General features: G+C 44.7%; 1 protein-coding gene across 1 annotated transcript in view; it reads left to right on the forward strand.

Annotated features, from left to right (window-relative positions):
• LOC127659402 (glypican-3) overlaps positions 1-20,832 on the forward strand; it is a 233,808-nt gene that overhangs the window by 138,734 nt on the left and 74,242 nt on the right. Inside the window, exon 4 of the mRNA XM_052149203.1 lies at positions 13,527-13,669. Coding sequence (XP_052005163.1) covers positions 13,527-13,669 — 143 coding nt within the window. The remainder of the gene's footprint in view (positions 1-13,526; positions 13,670-20,832) is intronic.

The raw sequence follows: 20,832 nt of genomic DNA on the forward strand, positions 1-20,832 counted from the left end.
GTTTTGGGATTTGAATTAAAGAATACAAAATAAAATGAAGAAACAATGTGACATACAGTCAAACGAATATTTAGGATTTTGCACTAATCATAGATCACTAATCAAATAAGTGAATGTGTGACATTGGCCATGTTAAAGGGATGGTTCAGCCCAAATTGAAAATGATGTCATCATTTACTCACCCTCATGTCTTTCCAAACACGTCTGACTTACTTTCTTCAGTTAAATACAAAAGTAGATGTCAGTCAGAATGAGAGCCTCAATCATTATTCACTTCCGTTGCATCTTTTTCCATAAGGTCAGGTTTTGAATCACAATAAATTCTCTTTGGATCATTTTCAAATCATGCTGGATAATATGATCATCATGATTTGCACAAACTTGTGGAATCCATGCTAGCTAGAGTGCATGCTGTCATTTAAGCAAAAGGGGAACATACCAAATACTAAGAAATTCTGAAATTCATATAATTTTGGAGATTCAGGTTTCACTCAATTTGTGCTACCGATAATATAATTTGTAATGAGAAAAATGCAAAAGAAGAATTTTTACAAATGGTACCATTGTATATGCCAAAATACCTCTGCTAAGCCAAAGGTGTCTGTATGAAAGGTTTTTAACCATCCTTCATCCTGTTGGCTTTAGCACACTTTTTGAAGTTTATAGAATTAATCTTTTGGTACCTGAATCTATATAATTATGTTGTAAACCCATGCTAGTACATCTCAGTGTGATGGCGTGAAGAGCCCCATGGCCATGCTCTATCTCCAGTGTGACACCTCACTCATCAAATATCTCATTGAGTGTGCTTTTTCTCTTTCTCTTTGTACACCCCCCTTTGCTCTGGAATAGAATGCATGATTTATGAAGCACTATTTTTACCAGTTACTGAGCAGAAGTGAGGGAGAAATGGCGACAAGAAAGAGAGAGACTGGGAGAGGAAGAGAAAGAGAAAGAGATTGAAAAGCATACTTTAATTTAAGGGTGCAGGAAAGTGATGTGAGTACAATTCAACTTTCCGGAAGCTGGGATCGTCACTCCTCCTCCTCTAACCTCTCTGCTGTAAATGAGGAGGCGGATGTACACTTCTGCTGTAGTTACAGCTCACCTGCCACTTATGACAAGAACAGGAGAGGTCTGTGCTGTTTCACAATACGCAACTCACACATACACATTCAAAGCACCCTGAAACTCTCAGACGAAAAAGTTTAGGGAAATCTTTTTACATCTCTGGTTGTGAGTGATATTTTGTTGCAGCTCCCAAAAGATCTGGCGTTTAATAAACTAGTCATCAAAACATTTAGGAAAATATGTGTAAATGTAGCAATTAGTCTAAATACTAAATGCAGTTTACTGATGAAATTAACTATATTCAGCCTTATTAGCAAATTCTGTGTTTGAATCTCTTAGAATCTGGATCCATTCCATAAAATCAAGGTCAGCATAAAAGGATTATTGTTTTTACTGATTAACTAATGTTAATTGTGAAATTAATATAATAAAACAAATAGTCGCAATAGTTAATAGCTTTTTTAAATTGCAGATATACACACTAGGGTTGCCACTCTGGCCCTGTAAAATTCCTAAACACCTGATCAATGACTGAAAAACGTATTACTGGCCATCATACAAAAAAATTAAACATTAATTTTGATTGTTTGTTACTCCTTGATTGATATGGAAATTACAGTATGTATACTGTACTATAACATCAATACACTTAAACAAACATTTTAGCCTATTTTTATGATACACATTTCAATTTCATGACAAAATTTAACCAAAATGAATTGTGTAGTAATTCAAACTTTAAATATTAAGTTGTTATATTTTATTTTGTTATAGATCACTCAATTGAATTTGATGTAATTTTATTATGAAATTAAAATGTGTCCAAAAAAATATATTGTAATTGTGTGTGTGTGTGTGTTTGTGTGTACAAGTTTAACATATTATTTACTTATTCTAGCCCTAAGCAGTTTTCTTGAGTTTATGATTCACACTGAACATTTAAATGTTTTAAAATAAAATGTACAACGTATGTATAAAGTATAAAATTATGTTTAAAGTTTAAATAAACATTAATATATTTGAGCTAAAGGAAATCAAATACAGTAAATGTAGGCTACATAAACGTTTACTCAAAAAATATTTTCAAGAATTACAGTATGTATTTCAAGATTTACGCTTTCCAGTAAAATCTTCATCAAATTGAATTTTTCTATCTTTAACTAAATTAATTAAAAAAAAACGTAGCTATTTTAAGTTTTACCAGTTTCTTTTTGTTAAATATCACAATTCAATTTGACGGAAATTTGTTCTGAAATTGAAATATGTAAATCTTTAAAATATTGGTTTTGAACCAGAGAGATCTTACAATGAAAGGAGGCCTTCCCATTTTTGGACATGACACCATTGATTGTCACGCAGGCGCGCACATCTTACAGGAAACATTGGTGAACACGTCTGGAAAATATTGAAATTCTGGGACATTTTGCATCCTGGAATGGAATTAATTTTTTTCAGGACAGATGACCAAAAACTGGGATGATCTTGGAAAATCCAGGATGGGTGTCATCCCTAATACACATCTATTAATGCACATCAGTTAAATTCTACAGCATTTAAATGTGCCAAGTCTACAAATCGAATTTCACCAGTTAGGCTAATAAACTACACTACATGAAGGGCTATTCACACCAAATGTTTTTTTGTGTCCTTTTGCATTCTTGTCCCATTGTTTTTCAATGTAAACATTTTGACCGCTGCGTCATGTCCAGCTGTCATTATAATATTTATATATTTTATGTAATTTATATTTGACATTATATATTAGACAAGTGTAACAATTACTACTTCTCATAATTCATCCTACACCATTTATGCTACCGACATAAATTACATCTCAAATCAGCAACTGCAAAGCAATGCATTAAAAACCACTCAGAACACCTTAGCAACCACCAACAACAACCAAGCAAAGCAATAAGCAATTATTATGCTTTATGTCTAACAACACATGGTAAAATCACTGTGATGCACAACCTCTTATTGGCTTATTGCTTTAGTAAATATTTTGTCATTTAACCCTTCCATATTGTATGTTTCCTTTTGTTCTTTCAGCTCTGCTGATAAGCCATTGTTTCAGCTGAGTAGGCATTGTCTGTATTAATAAAGGTCCATTGATGCTGTGCAGTACATGTGAGAGTGTTTTATGTGTATGTATGTGGTTGTGTCTTGGTATGTGCACCTAACACTCATTTCAGGGGTGTGTGAGTTACAGAGAAAATGCATTGGATATTTAAAGCGCCTCTCTGTGAGAGGCTTATCTTTGTGTAACTGTTAGCCAGCACATCTTCTGCTGCATGCCTGATATTAATACCCCTCTAATGAGACACTCTCATTCTCACAAAGCCACACTATACTCTAGTACCACAGCTCCTGAGAGGCCACCAGATACACACACACACACACACACTTAACACGCAAACACTAACACACCCAATCACATTAATCAAGGCCGGACATAAGACCCACAACACAGAGTATATTACAACAGGAAAGAGCCATGCTTCAGACTTGCCACTAATGATTTCCCATGAGCACACACCAGAGGGAAGAATGTGTGTGTGGGAGTCTGGGATTAGACTAGATTGTGTACATGAAGTTTTGCCATTGATAGTTAGGTTAGCATCCACTGGGCTGTGTGTTAATATGAATTTATGAGAGTATTTGATGTACAGATGTGAGTGACTGCTTTGTTCGGTGGCCTCTGCAAGTGCATTTATTATCCTCCTGCTGGCCTTCCTTCTAATTACTAATTCCCTCAGAAGCTTTGTTGTGGAGTTGGTCATGAATCCCCAGCATCCCACCTCAACTAGGAGCACCTTGACATTCCAGCCACAATTCTCTGCTTCTGGGTTGGCATCTCAGCCTCTTACGCTCATGTGCCTCGTCCACAGTATCCTCTTAAGGGATGGTTAACTCGACGAGAAGTAGGTCAGGTCTCAGGCTTGTCCTGGCGATTTCCAGGGGAAAGGTGAGTATCTGGCCTAGGTCAATGAGAATCTTCCAGTCCCTGGCTGTCCAGTGGTGCTGCCTTAGGACGCAAGATGTTTGCTTTTGTTTTCTTTCCCTCATGGAGGAAAGATGTTAGACATGGGAGAGTTGACTGGGTATTCAGAGGCATTGCATTGGTTGTTCATTTCTCCTCAAGTCCAGCTTGGACTGCTTTTTCTGGATTCCATTTCATCCCTGTTACTAGGTTTGGAATGGCCTCACAACCGTAACCTGGGACTCATGTCTAACCTTACTTTGGCACATTTGTATTCCTCCGTAATGCTAGAATTTGGGAGAGAAAGGACTCCATTTCCATACATTCCTATGCTGTTGAGACATTTTGGTAATCCAAGCCATTTCCTTGCGTTTGAGATGATCAGATGCTCCAGCTTGCTTACATGTGAAAGATTAAATTCGTTTAACGTATCAGCTTCCCTGGGAGAGAAGTGTTGTTGATATGCTTAAGGTCAGTGAATAAATCCCCCCTTATTTTTTGTACCTGCTGTGTGTCTTTTAGGTTTGCATCATACCATCGTCTGAGGCTTTTAATTGGCTTTTCCAGAACTGAAGGAATTGGTTCTTCATCGATGCAGAACCTGTCATGTGTGAGCTTACCCTTAACTATGGAAATACTGCGAGATTTACTTGGCTTGATTTCCATTCGTGCCCATTTGATGTTAGTATGGAGTTTGTCCAAGAGATGCTTGGTGCAAGCCTTTGTCATTATTGTGGTCATATTGTCCATATAAGACCTAACTGGAGGCAGACATAGACCACTTTTCAGGCGTTCCCCTCCTACCCACCTGGTGTGGGCTTTGTATCGATCTGATGTACCAGTGGTTGGATTGGAGGCAAATCATGGGATGGGATGATGATTGGTTCACTCCTCAGGTTGTCGGAGTATGTTTTCCTCAGGTCATCCTAGAGTTGTCTTATAAGCACTCTAGGAGTCCCGCTCTTTTCCTTGGCAAAAACATGTTTGACAAACTTATAAGGGTCCTTATAGAAGTTAGTTCTTGTCTGCTTTTTCTTCTTGTGTTGCTTTCTCAGACTTTCTGCCCATCGCAAAGTTGTGAGTTGTGAGTGTCTCTGTTTTATTCCAGTCTACAGTACATTGATTCCCTCCTTTTCCTCCGTCGCTTCCCTCCACTGCTTCCTTAGTTGTTGTCTTTCCTTCACTAATCTCTCAATTTCCTGCTGCCTTCTTGACTTACCTGGCTTGGTGGATCATTCCTTTTTTCCTTGTCCCTCACTCCAAATCTCTCTGTGCCATAGTTGTATATGACGTCCCCCATCTTCTCCAATTCTTTTCCACAGGTCCTTTCAGTCCTTCTAGCAGCTGGACAAGGTCTGTGTTTTTCGTCTCCCACTCATTACTCATGCAGGATTTAGGCCACAATATTTGTGGCTTTTGACTCTCAATCTTCTGTTTTGCTACTGATCTTGGCTGGCTGGGCCCTGTGCACATAGTTATTACCAAGTCTATGCTTTGTAGATCATTGCTTGCTTTTGGGGTGATGATACTGTGGACTGTGGTGTATATCCTGCTGCTGGGCTTCATTCGACTGATGCGGCCTGCCTCTTAAAAAGTACTGGTCGATGCGAGGCCCCTCGCCAAGCTCTCTTAGGTACTTTCTTCTGCTACAAATGGCGAGTAGTGGTGGTAGCTTCGCACAAATGAATCACTCATTTTAGTCAGTTCTTTACAATTAATTGGTCACATGTGATAGGAAAGTGGTCTGAATCGGTTCGAGACTCATTCTGAATGACTCAAAAAGCTTGCTCGCATGCTGCTGAATCATTTGTGCATATTCCCACTTGCCAACACGTTCATAGAATATTAAAAAATACTGAAAATAAAGATAAAGCTGGTTACAGAGGATCTACAATCAATGAAAACAAAACCTGCAAATGCACCCTCTCGTTTGCCCGTGATGAAGAAGGTCTTTATAAAGTTCAACACGTGTGCAGCTTGTAAACGAATTCTGAAGGTAAATACATTTTCCAACCAAAAGAGTATCAAATCACTTATTATCATACACAAAAACGGTTACGTAGTGTAATGTCTCATGTGCAGAAGGGGTCCCCGAATGGATCACTGCGGACGCAGATGCCTTGAGACCTAGTATTCGTTGATACTGACGAGTAGTGCAAACTTGACCTAGCCTGACCTTGCTCAGGGTGTTCTGAATGGAAATGATTAGTGCGGGAGACAATTGTGCCTGCATCGTGATCGAATTCCACATAACCCCCAGATAAGTGATTCCCCGGTGGGAGAGAGAACGCTCTCTGACGTTAAGTCTCAGACCCGGAGAAACCAGATGAGTTAAGACGAGATCCCTGTGCTGAACTGTCAGTTCTTGGAACTGCGCTAGGATCAGCCAGTCGTCTATGTAATTCAGAATGCGGATGCACTGGAGTCGCAAAGGAGCCAGTGTTGCATCCCTGCATTTCATGAATGTGCGGGTTAATAGGGCTAGGCCGAATGGAAGAACCCGATACTGGAAGGCTTCGCCCCCGAAAGCGAACCTCAGGAACTTCCTGTGCTGTGGCGGAATTTCTATATGAAGATATGCATCCATGAGATCGATGGTGACCAGCCAAACGTGATTTTGGACTTGTGACACGATCGTCTTGATAGTTAGCATCTTGGACTTGAACACCCTGACTGGGCAGTTCAAGCCTTGAAGATCTAAGGTCGGACGCAACCCCCCACCCTTTTTTGGAACCAGGAAGTATTCGCTGTAATAACCTGACTCTTTCTCTGGAAGGGGAACGTGTTCTATGGCCCCTTTGACCGAGAGATTTTGCAGTTCTTTTGACAGTAGAAATGCCTGCTCCGGTTTACGGTTGTGGGGACCACGCCATTGAAACATGGAGGGAGGCGAGCGAATTGAATTCTGTAGTCCTTCTCTACTGTTCTTAGGACCCACATAAAAATATCTGGCAGAAGTTTCCACGCTGCCAGGTACTCTGAGATGGGTATTAATTTAAGACTTCCTGTTGAGGGGGTGTTGCGTGTTCTGCATCCTGGATTAAGGCAGGAAGCAACGGTACACCCAACTCTTTGTTGGAAGCCTCTATCACCCGATGCACCAAAGGCGGCGGGAGTGAAGAGGTTTTGTGAGGGTATCGGGAGGGCCGAAGTGGATGGTACACGTGCCCCGTCCCGAGGGGAACTATCCCCACAAGGCTGGGTACAAGAACGTCAGGGCTTCTTTCTTTTAGAAATCACGACAATGAGGTCCTGCTTGGGCGGCTGTTGAGGGCGACGAGACTGTCCCCAGTCACCGTGAGGGGAAGCACGACTCGACACGCTTTGCTTTTGAGCCTCCCTTCTAACAGGACTGAGGCGGGTCTGGGTGGCCGACGGACCCGCCCCCTGAGTGCAGTGAGGGAGGAACTGCCTGAAGGCCTCCTCGTGGCTTTTCGCCTCTTGGAACCTGGCGATAACCGTGCTCATGGCATCTCCGAATAGGCCAGTAGGCGAAACGGGGCATCAAGGAGGAAAACTTTATCCTTGTCCCTGATGCCCGAAAGGCTGAGCCAAAGGTGCCTCTCCACGCTGACCAAGGCAGATGTAGACCGGCAAATAGCACAGGCTGTTTGCTTGGCCGTGCGGAGAGAAAGATCTGTGGCTCAATGAAGCAAAACTTATGCGTGTCCCTCTCGGCAATAGAGCGTAAACAAGGGAACATGCATCGTTTGCTCTGATTCTCAGTCATTCTCTCTCTATTTATATATATATTTATAGAAAGCAGAGAAAGGAGAAAAGGTTCACTGCGCACTGCCTAACCAAATTCTAACTCCTAGCAGAGGAAAGAAAGTTTGTGACAGGCTTGTGAGACACACACACAGATGGTCTCTGAAAAAAATGGATCTGACGACACGCTGGTAACATGTCTATTTATAGCCTGGCCACAAGTGCATCCAATGATCTCACCAGCCGAGGCTATAAATTCTGGTCAATGTTCATTGAAGTTTTACACATGTATTCACAGCTGGTCACAATGTAGGATTGTTCCCAAAGTGCTTTTCTCAGCGCAGCATCCTAGTGAAGCTTTTTGTAAAGGGAACACGTAAAAAGTACCATGGCATTACCATGTTTTTTAGACATGTACCATTACCCGGGTGCACCATGTTAATACAATGGTATATGAATATGGGAATCATATAGCGAAATACAATGGTATTTTTTTACAATTAACTCGAAGCACCATGTAAATACAGTAGTACTGTATATGAATATGGTAATCATATCAAATTACCATGGTAGTAATTGTAAATACAGAAAGTACCATGTAAATACAGAATTGTACATACAGTAAATATGGTAGTTGTATTTCAAAGTATCATGATATTACCATCTGATACCATCATAAATCACATTGTTATTGCCCAGATAACAAAGACAAAAGTTACTGAGTGCACCTTTAAGTTAATAGCGTCACTACTTTTACATAAAGACTTCCCAACAGCAGCAACTTAACTTATTCCCTATCCACCCTCGATACAATTTAACCAGGCACCAAATGTGCTAAAATAGCACTGCAACGTATTTCAATCAAATATTCTTTTTAGCACAATCACCCATCCATCCATCTTCAACCACTTATCTGAAGTCGGGTCGCGGGGCAGCTGCTCCAGCAGGGGGCCCCAAACTTCCCTATCCTGAGCCACATTAACCAGCTCTGACTGGGGTACCCCGAGGCGTACCCAGGCCAGTTTGGAGATGTAATCTCGCCACCTAATCCTGGGTCTTCCCCGAGGCCTCCTCCCAGCTGGACGTGCCTGAAACACCTCCCTAGGGAGGCGGCCAGGGGGCATCCTTACCAGATGCCCAAACCACCTCAACTGACTCCTTTCGACGCAAAGGAGCAGCGGCTCTACTCTGAGCTCCTCACGGATGACTGAGCTCCTCACCCTATCTCTAAGGGAGAAGCCCGCCACCCTTCTGAGGAAGCCCATTTCGGCCGCTTGTACTCGCGACCTAGTTCTTTCGGTCATGACCCAGCCTTCATGACCATAGGTGAGGGTAGGAACAAAATTGACCGGTAGATCGAGAGCTTTGCCTTTTGGCCCAGCTCTCTTTTCGTGACAACAGTGCGATAGAGCGAGTGCAATACCGCCCCCGCTGCCCTGATTCTCCGGCCAACCTCCCGCTCCATTGTCCCCTCACTCGTGAACAAGACCCCGAGGTACTTGAACTCCTTCACTTGGGGCAATACCTCCTTCCCTACCTGGAGTACGCACTCCATCGGTTTCCTGCTGAGAACCATGGCCTCAGATTTAGAGGTGCTAATCCTCATCCCAGCTGCTTCACACTCGACTGCCAAGCGATCCAGTGAGAGCTGAAGGTCACGGACCGATGATGACATGAAGACAACATCATCTGCAAAAAGCAGCGATGAGATCCCCAGCCCACTGAACCGCACACCTTCCCCACCCCGACTACGCCTCGATATCCTGTCCATGAATATCACAAACAGGATTGGTGACAAAGCGCAGTCTTGGCGGAGACCAACCCCCACATGGAATGAACTTGACTTTGTGCCGAGGACCCGGACACAGCTCTCGCTTTGTACGTACAGGGATTGGATCGCCCTAAGAAGGGACCCCCCCACCCCATACTCCCACAGCACCTCCCACAGTCTCTCCCAGGGGACCCGGTCATACGCCTTCTCCAGATCCACAAAACACATGTAGACCGGATGGGCATACTCCCAGGCCCCCTCCAGGATCCTTGCGAGAGTAAAGATCTGGTCCGTCGTTCCACGGCCAGGACGAAAACCGCATTGTACCTCTTCAATCCGAGGTTCGACAATCAGCCGAACCCTCCTCTCCAGCGCCTTGGAGTAAACTTTACCAGGGAGGCTGAGAAGTATGATACCCCTGTAGTTGGCACACACTCTCTGATCCCCCTTTTTGAAGAGGGGAACCACCACCCCGTTCTGCCACTCCTTAGGCACTGTCCCAGATTTCCACGCAATGTTGAAGAGGCGTGTCATCCATGACACCCCCTCCACATCCAAGGCTTTCAGCATTTCTGGTCGGATCTCATCAATCCCCGGGGCTTTGCCACTGTGGAGTTGTTTGACTACCTCAGTGACCTCCCCCAGGGAAATAGAATCTGATCCCCCATCAGCCTCCAGCTCTGCCTCTAGCAAAGAGGGCGTGTTGGGATTTAGGAGTTCTTCAAAGTGTTCCTTCCACCGCCCAATAACCTCCTCGGTTGAGGTCAACAGCGTCCCATCTTTGCTGTATACAGCTTGGATGGTTCCCCGTTTCCCCCTCCTAAGGTGGCGGATGGTTCTCCAGAAGCACTTTGGTGCGGACCGAAAGTCCTTCTCCATGGCTTCTCCGAACTTTTCCCACACCCACTGCTTTGCCTCCCTCACGGCCGAGGCCGCAGCCCTTCGGGCCTGTCGGTACCTTGCAACTGCCTCCGGAGACCTCCGGGACAACATCCCGGAAGGCCTCTTTCTTCAGTCGGACGGCTTCCCTGACCACCAGTGTCCACCACGGTGTTCAAGGGTTACCACCCCTTGAGGCACCTAAAACCTTTAGGCCGCAGCTCTCCACCGCGGCTTCGGCAATGGAAGCTTTGAACATTGCCCACTCCGGTTCAATGTCCCCAATCTCCACAGGGATGCCTGAAAAGCTCCGCCGGAGGTGTGAGTTGAAGATCTCAAGGACAGGGACCTTCTCCAAACATTCCCAGTTCACCCGCACTACTCGCTTGGGCTTCCCAGGTCTGTCCAGAGTCTTTCCCCACCCCCTGACCCAACTCACCACCAGATGGTGATCGGTTGACAGCTCTGCCCCTCTCTTCACCCGAGTGTCCAAAACATATGGCCTCAGATCCGACGACACGATTACAAAATTGATCATCGACCTTCGGCCTAGGGTGCTCTGGTACCATGTACACTTGGTGTTTGTTATAGATAATCCATGACTAGCACAGAAATCTAATAACAAACATCCACTTGAGTTCAGATCGGGGAGGCCGTTTCTCCCAATCACACCTTTCCAGGTGTCCCTGTCATTTCCCACGTGTGCGTTGAAGTCACCCAGCATCACTATGGAGTCCCCTACTGGAGCCCTATTCAGGACTCCATTCAGGGTCTCCAAGAAGGCCGGATACTCTGAACTGCTGTTCGGTGCATATGCACAGACAACAGTCAGAGTTTCCCCCCCCACAACCCGTAGGCGTAGGGAGGCGACCCTCTCGTCCACCGGGGTAAACTCCAACGTAGTGGCGCTCAGCCGGGGGCTCGTGAGTATCCCCACACCCGCCCGTCGCCTCACACCCTGGGAAACTCCAGAGAAGAATAGAGTCCATCCCCTATCCAGGAGTACGGATCCAGAGCCAAAACTGTGCGTTGATGTAAGCCCCACCAGATCCAACTGGTAACGCTCCACCTCCCTCACCAGTTCCGGCTCCTTCCCCCCAGTGAGGTGACATTCCACGTCCCCAGAGCTAGCCTTTGCTGCCCGGGTCTGGTCCGTCGAGGCCCACGGCCTTCACTGCCACCCATATGGCAGCGCACCCGACTCTTGCGGTTTCTCCAATGGGTGGTGGGCCCAAGGGATGTAGAGGAGGGTTTCACGTCGCTTTTTCGGGCTGTGCCCGGCCGGGCTCCGTGACAAGCCCGGCCATCAGGCGCTCACCGATGAGCCCTCCATCTGGGCCTGGCTCCAGACAGGGGCCCCGGGCTTCCTCCGGGCAGGCTAACTCCTCCTTCTTCCGTTTTTGCCATAGAGTCTTTGTGAACCATTCTTAGTTTGGCCCCTCACCTGAGACCACTTTGCCTTGGGAGACCCTGCCAGGAGCACATGGCTCCAGACAACACAGCCCTCAGGATCATAAGGGCACACAAACCTCTCCACCACGATAAGGTGCTGGTTCCCGGAGAGGCACAATCACGCCAAATTTTATTTTGTAATTTAGTCTCATTATACAGTTATGCCTTATTCACAAAACACAGCACTATTTTCTTGCTATTAATAATAGCAAGAAATAATAATTTTCTCAATATTACTGACCATAGAATGTAGATGGTAAATTACATTTTATTTAAAATAAATGTTTGTGTGCATTTTCTATTGATCATGGCAGCAAGAATTCATCAAACAATGGAGATGAATACCTTAAATGCAGACACACGGTGCAGTCTACTGCACCACTTTTGACACTTATGAAGGTTTCTGGATCACAGTGGACTGATGTGGTTCAGTCCCGAACAACCCACAAGATTGGAAATTGTGGCCATGTTTGCACTATTATAAGCTTTTATAGATATTATACATTTTATAAGCAAAAGTTGAAAGGTGATGGAGAGAGAGAGATAGCTAGAAAAACAGTGTTGCCGTGCTGGAATATGTTGCATCAGGATTGCATTAGTGTCTTGCATTAGAATGTTCTGATCTTACAGCTTTTTATCTCTGTCTCGTTCTCTCTCTGTTTCACTCTTTCTCTAAATCTCTTTCTTTCTTTCACACACACACACACACACACACACACATACTCGCACACATAAACAGTATCTATTTATCCTCCCAAGGGCTTTTTGTTAGAAAGAGCTTCTATTGATCTACACTGATAATCATGTCTTTAAGCTCAACAGCAGTTTGTTGGTTTGAGTGTTTACCCGTGTGTGTGTGTGTGTGTGTGTGTGTGTGTGTGTGTGTGTGCGTGTGCAGATTTTGTGAATGACTGTGAGGGGATCAAATCACGCCACCCACTGAGTATCAGAACACGTTAAAAGTTGATATGCATTTGATATGTTCAGCAAGTCGTAGTGCCCGATCCCGCTGCCGTCCCCACCAGCATGAAGAAGACGTCATTGCTTTATTGATCTCCTTTCTCCAATCCCATCAGACTTTCCAAGCCTGTTTACCTAGACACACATATTCATTCATGAACAACCAGGCGCAATACGCCACAAGCATTACATGGCAAAATTATGCCCTGGACCAGCCCCCATGGGAAATTAATCTAGCGACAAATCATTAAGCCACAAGCAAAACATTAACAGGTATTTGCATTTTTATTGCATCTGAAAGAATGGCAAGACTCCATTATCACACACACTAGTGCGGGAGTGGGGCATTGTTATTATTATGCTGTCCTGTATAAAAACAATAGCATTTAGCTGTATGAGAAGAGGAACGAGAGCCTTGTTTACTCTCGCTACATCTGCAAAGGTTTATGATTATTGAAAGAGTGCAGCCAGAGTGTCTGTCAAACCCAACAATGCCTCGTTTTGTTATGTAAATCCCATTGCCATAAACCTCGAACAAACAAACGAGGCAAACACGGTACCATCAGCCAGGCAATTACCTGAATGGGGAGGAAGTTTTGCAGAAATAGTTTGTCTCATCTATTGCTTTCTCAGCTGGACATCTGCCAAAACTCTGTCCAGGAGAGATCAAATTTAGCCTTCAAATCTTTCTTATTTTCACAGGTGAGCGGTATATGTGTGTACGCGCCCCCACGTGTGTCTCGAGCCGTGGCATTGTCGACAGAACACACATCTGCCTCAAAGCTACCCCACAGCCGTCCAGCAGTGAACTTTGACCCAGATGAGACCCTCTTTGGACGACGCAGGTAACATCATGGAGTTGTAAATTAAATGGGTGAAGAGATTTAAAGAGACAGCTTGGGTTATTAATTATTTGTAGTTGTTTATTACTCACACAAGGTAAACTGTTATGAGAGTTAACCTAAGTTAATATAGTTACAGCTAAATTAACATATATTTTTTTTATTTATTCAAAGACATATGTTAAATATACCTAAATCAACTTGACTACATTGGGCTACACCAATGAAAGAACATTTTAGGTATAGTTCAGACAAAAGTGGAAATTCTGTCATCATTGTTCCAAACTCATAAGATTTCCTTTGGAACACATAAGAAGAAATTTGAAGAATGCCCAACCTGCTATTATCCATACAAAAGCATAAAGTTTACAGGGATTGTCAAGCTTTAAAAAGGACAACAAGATACAGTAAAAGTAGTCCATAAAACTTGACCACATTATTCTAAGTTTACAGGAGCCAAAGAATAGCTCTGTGTAAATAACAGACTGAAATTTTTATTGTATGACTTCTGAAGACTTGGAATATAGTGCACAAGTTAGAGCACTACGGACTACTATTATGGTACTTTGATTGTGTTTATTCGGAAAAGAACTTTAAGGCTGAAGTATGTAATTTCTGCACCACTGAATACCCCCTGTCTCTTGAGACAGGTCACTCAAAACAAACAGAGGATTTTCATTTTTCATAGCACCACAGAGACACAGTGTTTACAGTTTTGAAGAAAGTTAACCTATGGATGGCTTACTTATGGCTAACTCGGTATGTTCAGCTGGGATAGGAGAAAGCATTTTAACACCAAAAAAGTTACATACTTCCGCTTTCGGGTACATGTGAGCTTTAAGGCAACATGTGCACAAGTGAGCTTACTGTGAACACCTACTTTAAGCACATTAAAACTCACTGCTCATTAATCAGTCTGTTATTCAAACATTAATTTAACTTTTATGCTTTACACACTTACAATTATGCTCGGTTACATTTTTATACAGTCATTGATTATTGAAATTGTCATGATTTTGTATGTGTATGATCTGCTACAGTTGTTAACAATTATCAGAGTTTTCAATGGCTGACTTTGTTACTGAGCAGTACTAGAATATGAAGAGGGCCTGATTGGACTCTTTAACCTCAGCTCATAAATATGACATTTACCAGCTGAATATACTTGCATTCCTGTTTGATTTGAATCTCTTGAGAGTTCTCAAGTGCTCTAAACACTCCATTACAAGAAGACTGCAAAGCACTGCTGCTGTAGAACTCACAGTAAGTCACTCCGGTGAAAAGCTAATAAGTGAATAATAGATGTGAAGAATAAGAATCGCTACCACCCACAATGCATTTGTCATGTATCTCTTTAGACAGCTCATATTATCTGACGCTGTTTATGTGGAGTGCATTGAGACATTGTAATAGATAACTCTTCACTTCACCACCTGAAATACCTACTCTCTCCGTTACACTCTCTTGTCTCTACCACACACTTTTCCAGCATGATTCTTTTTTTTCCTCTGTTTAAACTTTCAAAGACATTACAGGAGTCTTGCAACCAAACGGTCAAGGATTGGGCAGCCTGTCCAGACCAATTAGCCCCATCTGGTAGATATTGTAACGTCTGGTTACTGTTGTAACCTCCGTTCCCCGAGGGAGGGAACGAGAAGTTGTGTCAAAGGAAGTGACACAAGGGGTCTTCTCGGATGCCGAATCATACCTCTGAACCTGAGAAAAGGCCAATATCAAGTCGGCAGACAGAATTTACATGCCCAGCCCGGGACATATGGGTATAAAGGGAAGCGGGGCAGCAAATGCCAATCAGGATTTTGCACTGAGGAGCCGAACATTAAGCACGGCCATTTACGGTGCTAGGTCTAGTGCTGTGGCAGGAGGGACACAATGTCTCGTTCCCTCCCTCGGGGAACGGAGGTTACAACAGTAACCAGATGTTCCCCTTCTGTCACTCTCTCCACGTTGTGTCGAAAGAAGTGACACAAGGGGTCCATATAAAAACACCATGCACTGATCGTGTTACCTGACTGTCGAAACAGGTGCAAAGCAGGCTATTGCGTGTTAGCGGCACCTGTACCGAGTGCACGTAGCCCTCCCCAATGCCCCCTCAAAGAGTTTTGCATACCACCTTAGGTTTTCCCGCCCCCCTGGGGGGAAAAATGTGTTACATGCTAGCATGGGAGCAAGCCCAGCAGCCGCGGCCTTCTCTCTCACTATGTCTATCACATAGGACGTAAAGCGGCTGGGGCCCAACATAAGTCAGGGAAGGCGGTCTTTCCCCGGAGGAAGCAGGAGAGCCTATCAGGAGCGACAGGTGCCCTGAGGCTAGGGTGCTGAGAGAAGACTCAAAGCACGTTTCCTGCTCCGCGCACCCAGTAGGGTGCGGCTTAGAGACTGAGGAAGAGGCCTAAGGAGGCGATCTCAGAACTCAGAAGCAAGACCGGCGGTAAGGTAACTGTCCGGTCCGCGAATGTCCTATTCTTTCAGGAGGGGAAGACCCTGTGGAGGCCACACCCTGCCCAGTCCAGGGGGAGGAGTTGTGTGGCAAATACACCACGAGGGTTGTGAAGCCGGACGTGGGATACGGCGTGGTGGTAGGTCCAGCCTAATGAAGGGGGGACTCTACAAGCACGGGGCTGAGGCAGCGGGGCTGCCCGAGGGAAACGCAGGTCCACCGAGAGGGGGACCACCGTGGAAATTACATCACGGGGAGTTAGCCTGAAGAGGGAACTATGCCCGTGGAGCCCGACCCCAGTACAGAGCCCTGAGGCTCGTAGTGGGTCTAGCCGCGAGTTGCTCCGCTGAATTCGCAGGCCAGAAGGCTAGGGAGGAAAAACATCCAGGCAGCGACACTCAGTGGCTGACCTGGGACAGAAGGCACACTGGATCACTGTGGTGAAGGGACGCAAGGTGCAAGCTGAACACCCGGTCGGTTGTGCCGCGTTACCGAGTTCTACCGGCTCGGACCTGACAAAACAGGTTCCCTTTCCGCCGTCCGCCAAAGCAGACAAAGTGCTGCTCAGAACATCTAGAACTCTGGCTGGGGACAGCCTCCCCTCCAGCCTCTCCTGCAGGAATAGAAGCACTGACCGAACTGCAAATCTCTGTGGGTCTTCGGCTCGGGAAGAGCACCAGTTCGCGAACAAGCGCCACTTCAGGGCATAAAGTTGCCTGGTTGAGGGAGCTCTGGCTTGGTTAATCATGTCTACGACAGCAGGTGGTAGATCCACTAGATTTAGAATGAACATAAGGAAAACAAAGATTCTCCTCCCGGCCCTCCACCGGGGGGCAGAGTGGCCTTGGTACCATCTCCGGAGCGAACATCCGACTGCCTGGGTTGCTCGTCTCAGGAGCGCTTCTGAACTTTTCTGGTCCGGGAAGGGGTCCTAGAGGTGGGGGCGTATGCCACCTGTGAGGTGCTCGATGCTGGGGCTGAGAGCTGGGCCCAGGTTGTGGAGCTGCCTGCCGTTGTTTGGTCACAGGGGGGGGCGCCCTCGGCGAGCAGGTGGGGCGCGGGGCGCGCTGGATGAGTGGCGCCATGGCATGATGTGCGATATCTCCTCCGTCTGCTTCTTCACCGCCAAAAACTGTTGGGCGAAGTCGTCGACAGTGTCTCCGAAGAACCCAAGCTGGGAAATGGGGGCGTTGAGAAATTTAGCCTTGTCAACGTCGCGCATCTCAACCATGTTCAGCCAGAGGTGGCGCTCCTCCCGAGTGTCTGCGCTGTGACCTTCGTGGCTCCGAGAGCGAGGTCAGTGGCAGAACGCAGTTCCTGCAGAACATCGGGGTCGGAACTACCCAGGTGCAGATCTTTGAGTGCCTTGGCTTGTTGAAATTGCAGTAAAGCCATGGAAATGGACCCGTGGGCCTCTCCGCCATCCAGGGTAGTGAGAGCGGACGAGCGGAGGGTGGTTCCGAACACGTCGGCTCGTCATGCACTTCCGGGAAGAATGGAACCGGGGGGGCGTGGCTATGAGCAGTACCATGGCCCGAGGAACCAATCGAGTTGCCGTGAGGGGGGGACGGAGATCTCCAGTCCAGCCTCGTGCTCGCGGTGGCCCGGGAAAGCATAGTGGACATCTGCGCGTCAGCCTCAGACTGGGCGAGCAGACCCGAAGGTGGCAGCCCAGGCGAGTCATCAGCATCAGACGCCGCTGTGACGATGCAGCGGCAATGTCGTCATCCAATTCCGGGGGCTCAAGGGAGAATGCCGGCTGGCCGCGAGGCGAGCCACACTCATCCCGAGCTCCGACGGAAGCAAGCAAGTGTGCCGGGGGGGCGGGTGGTTCGTGGGGATTCGTGGTTCGCAGCGAAACCGAGCCCGTCGTCATCCCCAAATCGCCTTCAGCAACAGCCGGATCGTCCTCAATCCCGTGGGAAGAAGGAACAACACGGGGGGCGGCTGAAGTGGCTTTCTCTCGTGAGAGAAGAAAGCTGTGACCGCAATGTTGCCATGCTTATGTTCTCGCACTGAGAACATGGCCATTCATAAAACACTGCCTACGTGTGATCGCATCCCAGGCACGCGGGCAGCTTTTAAGACCGTCAGAAGTGGAGCGAAATCAACCGCATTCAGGAACTACACAGAGGCGGAAAGACATCTTTAAAAAGACGCGTCTTGAAAAGGACGTTCAACGCCTGCCGTGTATTGCTCTTTTATGAGTGGGAACTCAAACTCTTTTAGAGAAAATAGACTCTTTTTAGGAGGAGAACACACTTTTAACAGGAAGAAAGCGCTGTCGAAGCGCCCAGGGGTGTGAAATGCACAGGATGCAGAGAGAGAGACACCAGCTGGAAAATGCGCCGTGTGGATCCAACAGCAATGCTTCTCGCTGATAGAGGTGAGTGGAACAGTAGTGAAGCTCAGTTGCTTGTTGCACAACCATTCGGCTCCGAAGAAAAATTCTGACTGGCATTCACGGGGCACGCTTCCCTTTATACCCATACTTCCTTCGACACAACGTCGAGAGAGTGACAGAAGGGGAACTACACCATCTGGCTGCAAAAAAGCATTTTTCTATATTGACAGGCATTAAAAAGTAGCCACATATTCTGAAATAATATTTTTTGCAAGCAACATATAAAATGCAAGTATTACATTACATTATGGTAGATGTTTTACCAGTGTGCTATTCTGTTTGGAGGCCTCCCTTGAGAATTTGAGTGATGCTGTGTGTTTAGGTGGGTGTCATTGTGGGTGGAGATATTTACATGAGTTGTGAAATGGAGTGTGTTTTTGGGTGGGTAGTTGCAGTGTGTGTGTTTAAAGTAATGGTGACAGAGAGAGTCTCATAAACATAGGCTTTGTCTCTTGCTGTGACAGTGACATTGAGTTGCCTTCTGCCCCCTCTGTCCCGCGCAGTTCTACTCGCCTTCGCTCTGATGAACAGATGAGAGCGGCTGAGCCAACACAGCAGGCTGTTTCACCTCTAGCTTTGTCAATTAACAGTCAAAATGTCTCAAATCAACTTAGCATGACACAAAACGAGATGTAATGGAGTAGATCACATTTCACACTGTGTTTGACCCTCCATCATTATTCCCCCAACCCCAATTTTCGTATTTCGATTACTTCAACTCTTTTTTCATGCCTCTCATTTTTTCATAATTTCCAGTATTTCTGTGCTATACTTTTTAAAGGAATAATTAATTTAATCACTCTCATGTTGTTCCTGTTTGCTGTTATTTTTTACAAGGAACACTTAAGGAGGATTTTGCCATAAAACAACAGTTCATAGTGACGTTGTCTGAAAATCTCCACCATAAAAGCATAATAAAAGTGTCCATATGTTTAAAGCACTATATTCTGAAGCCATAGATAGCTTTTTGTAATGATCAAACCAAAATGAATGAATTATGCACTGATAATCTTCCTCTCTGCTGCAGCTCTCAAATAAAAAATGGTGCCTATGGTGCAAGTTGGCTGTCTTGTACCTTTGTCTTTTTGTTCGATTTTAAAATGCTTTTTTGCTAAGTTTGTAATGTTGTGATTTACCTCAGAGCTGGTTGGTTTGGTTCAAGGCTTAGAACTCTTTAATGAATTATTTAATTATAGGTCTATGGGAAAAATTAATGGGAAAAATACTTCCGGAAACCAGACGGCTTAATAAGTGGCTGGGCACTGTTGCGCTCTATTACTCCTAATTAAATAATTAAATATTAAAAATAATTATTGTAATGAAAATGTATAAAACCATAAAATCATTCAATTAATAATTCAATCACTATATAGATCAACAAATGTCCCTTGTAGTTCATTTTAGCACTAGTTTGCATCCATTTAATTTTAGTCATTTCTTTGGGTTGAGTTTTCATTTCAGGGAAATGGTAATCAGCCATTTATTTAACAACTGTGATTTCTGTGACCTTCTGGTGATTTAGCTCAGGCATGTTTTTTCACAGCACAATTATAAGGGATTTCTTCTTAACTAATGCAGATGAAGTTGCCAACCAGAATGTTGACAGACACTTAATTTGAACACATATAGAAAATGTAAAGAAAATGTTGGTTGAAATAATTCTGTGAATGAAAGTAACATCGGCTTTGGTGTGTGGATTATTCTTAACAGCACTGAGCAGTATATTCAACTGGAAAAACATAATGTTGATTCTCTGAGAGAAGGTTATTTTGGAAGAGGACGTCCTACTTTGAAAGGTGACGCCCACTATTGTTGAGTGAAGTGCAGATAGCCATAACCCTGAAAATGAAAAGACACGAAGCTTGTGCTTAAATGAAAAATCAACCCACAGATGATGCTAAAATAAACATGGATGTATATCAAATAATGTGTTTATGGGGCAACTGCATTTTTTATGTAGGCTTCCTATCCAAAACAAGCTTAAAGTTGGTCCTGAATTGAATTATTTTATAAAAAACAAAATATTTCTTGACAAAACAAGTCTTGACACAATAGATCTAAATTGAATGATTTAATTGACACTTTTCACGATTAGTTAATAGCAGCAGCTTGCTTACAAATTAATTGTAATAATTTTTCGGTTAATTGTGCAACATTAAAAGGGACATTTATTGATTTTGTGATTTAATTATAAATTTAAGGATTTTATAGTTTATTATATATTTAATTATTGATTTAAATATTTAAATATATATTTAACATTTTTATCTTGAGTAATTTGGCCCTCCATACTCACGTGTCTCA

The sequence above is a fragment of the Xyrauchen texanus genome, chromosome 19, assembly GCF_025860055.1.
Source record: "Xyrauchen texanus isolate HMW12.3.18 chromosome 19, RBS_HiC_50CHRs, whole genome shotgun sequence".
Lineage (NCBI taxonomy): Eukaryota > Metazoa > Chordata > Actinopteri > Cypriniformes > Catostomidae > Xyrauchen > Xyrauchen texanus.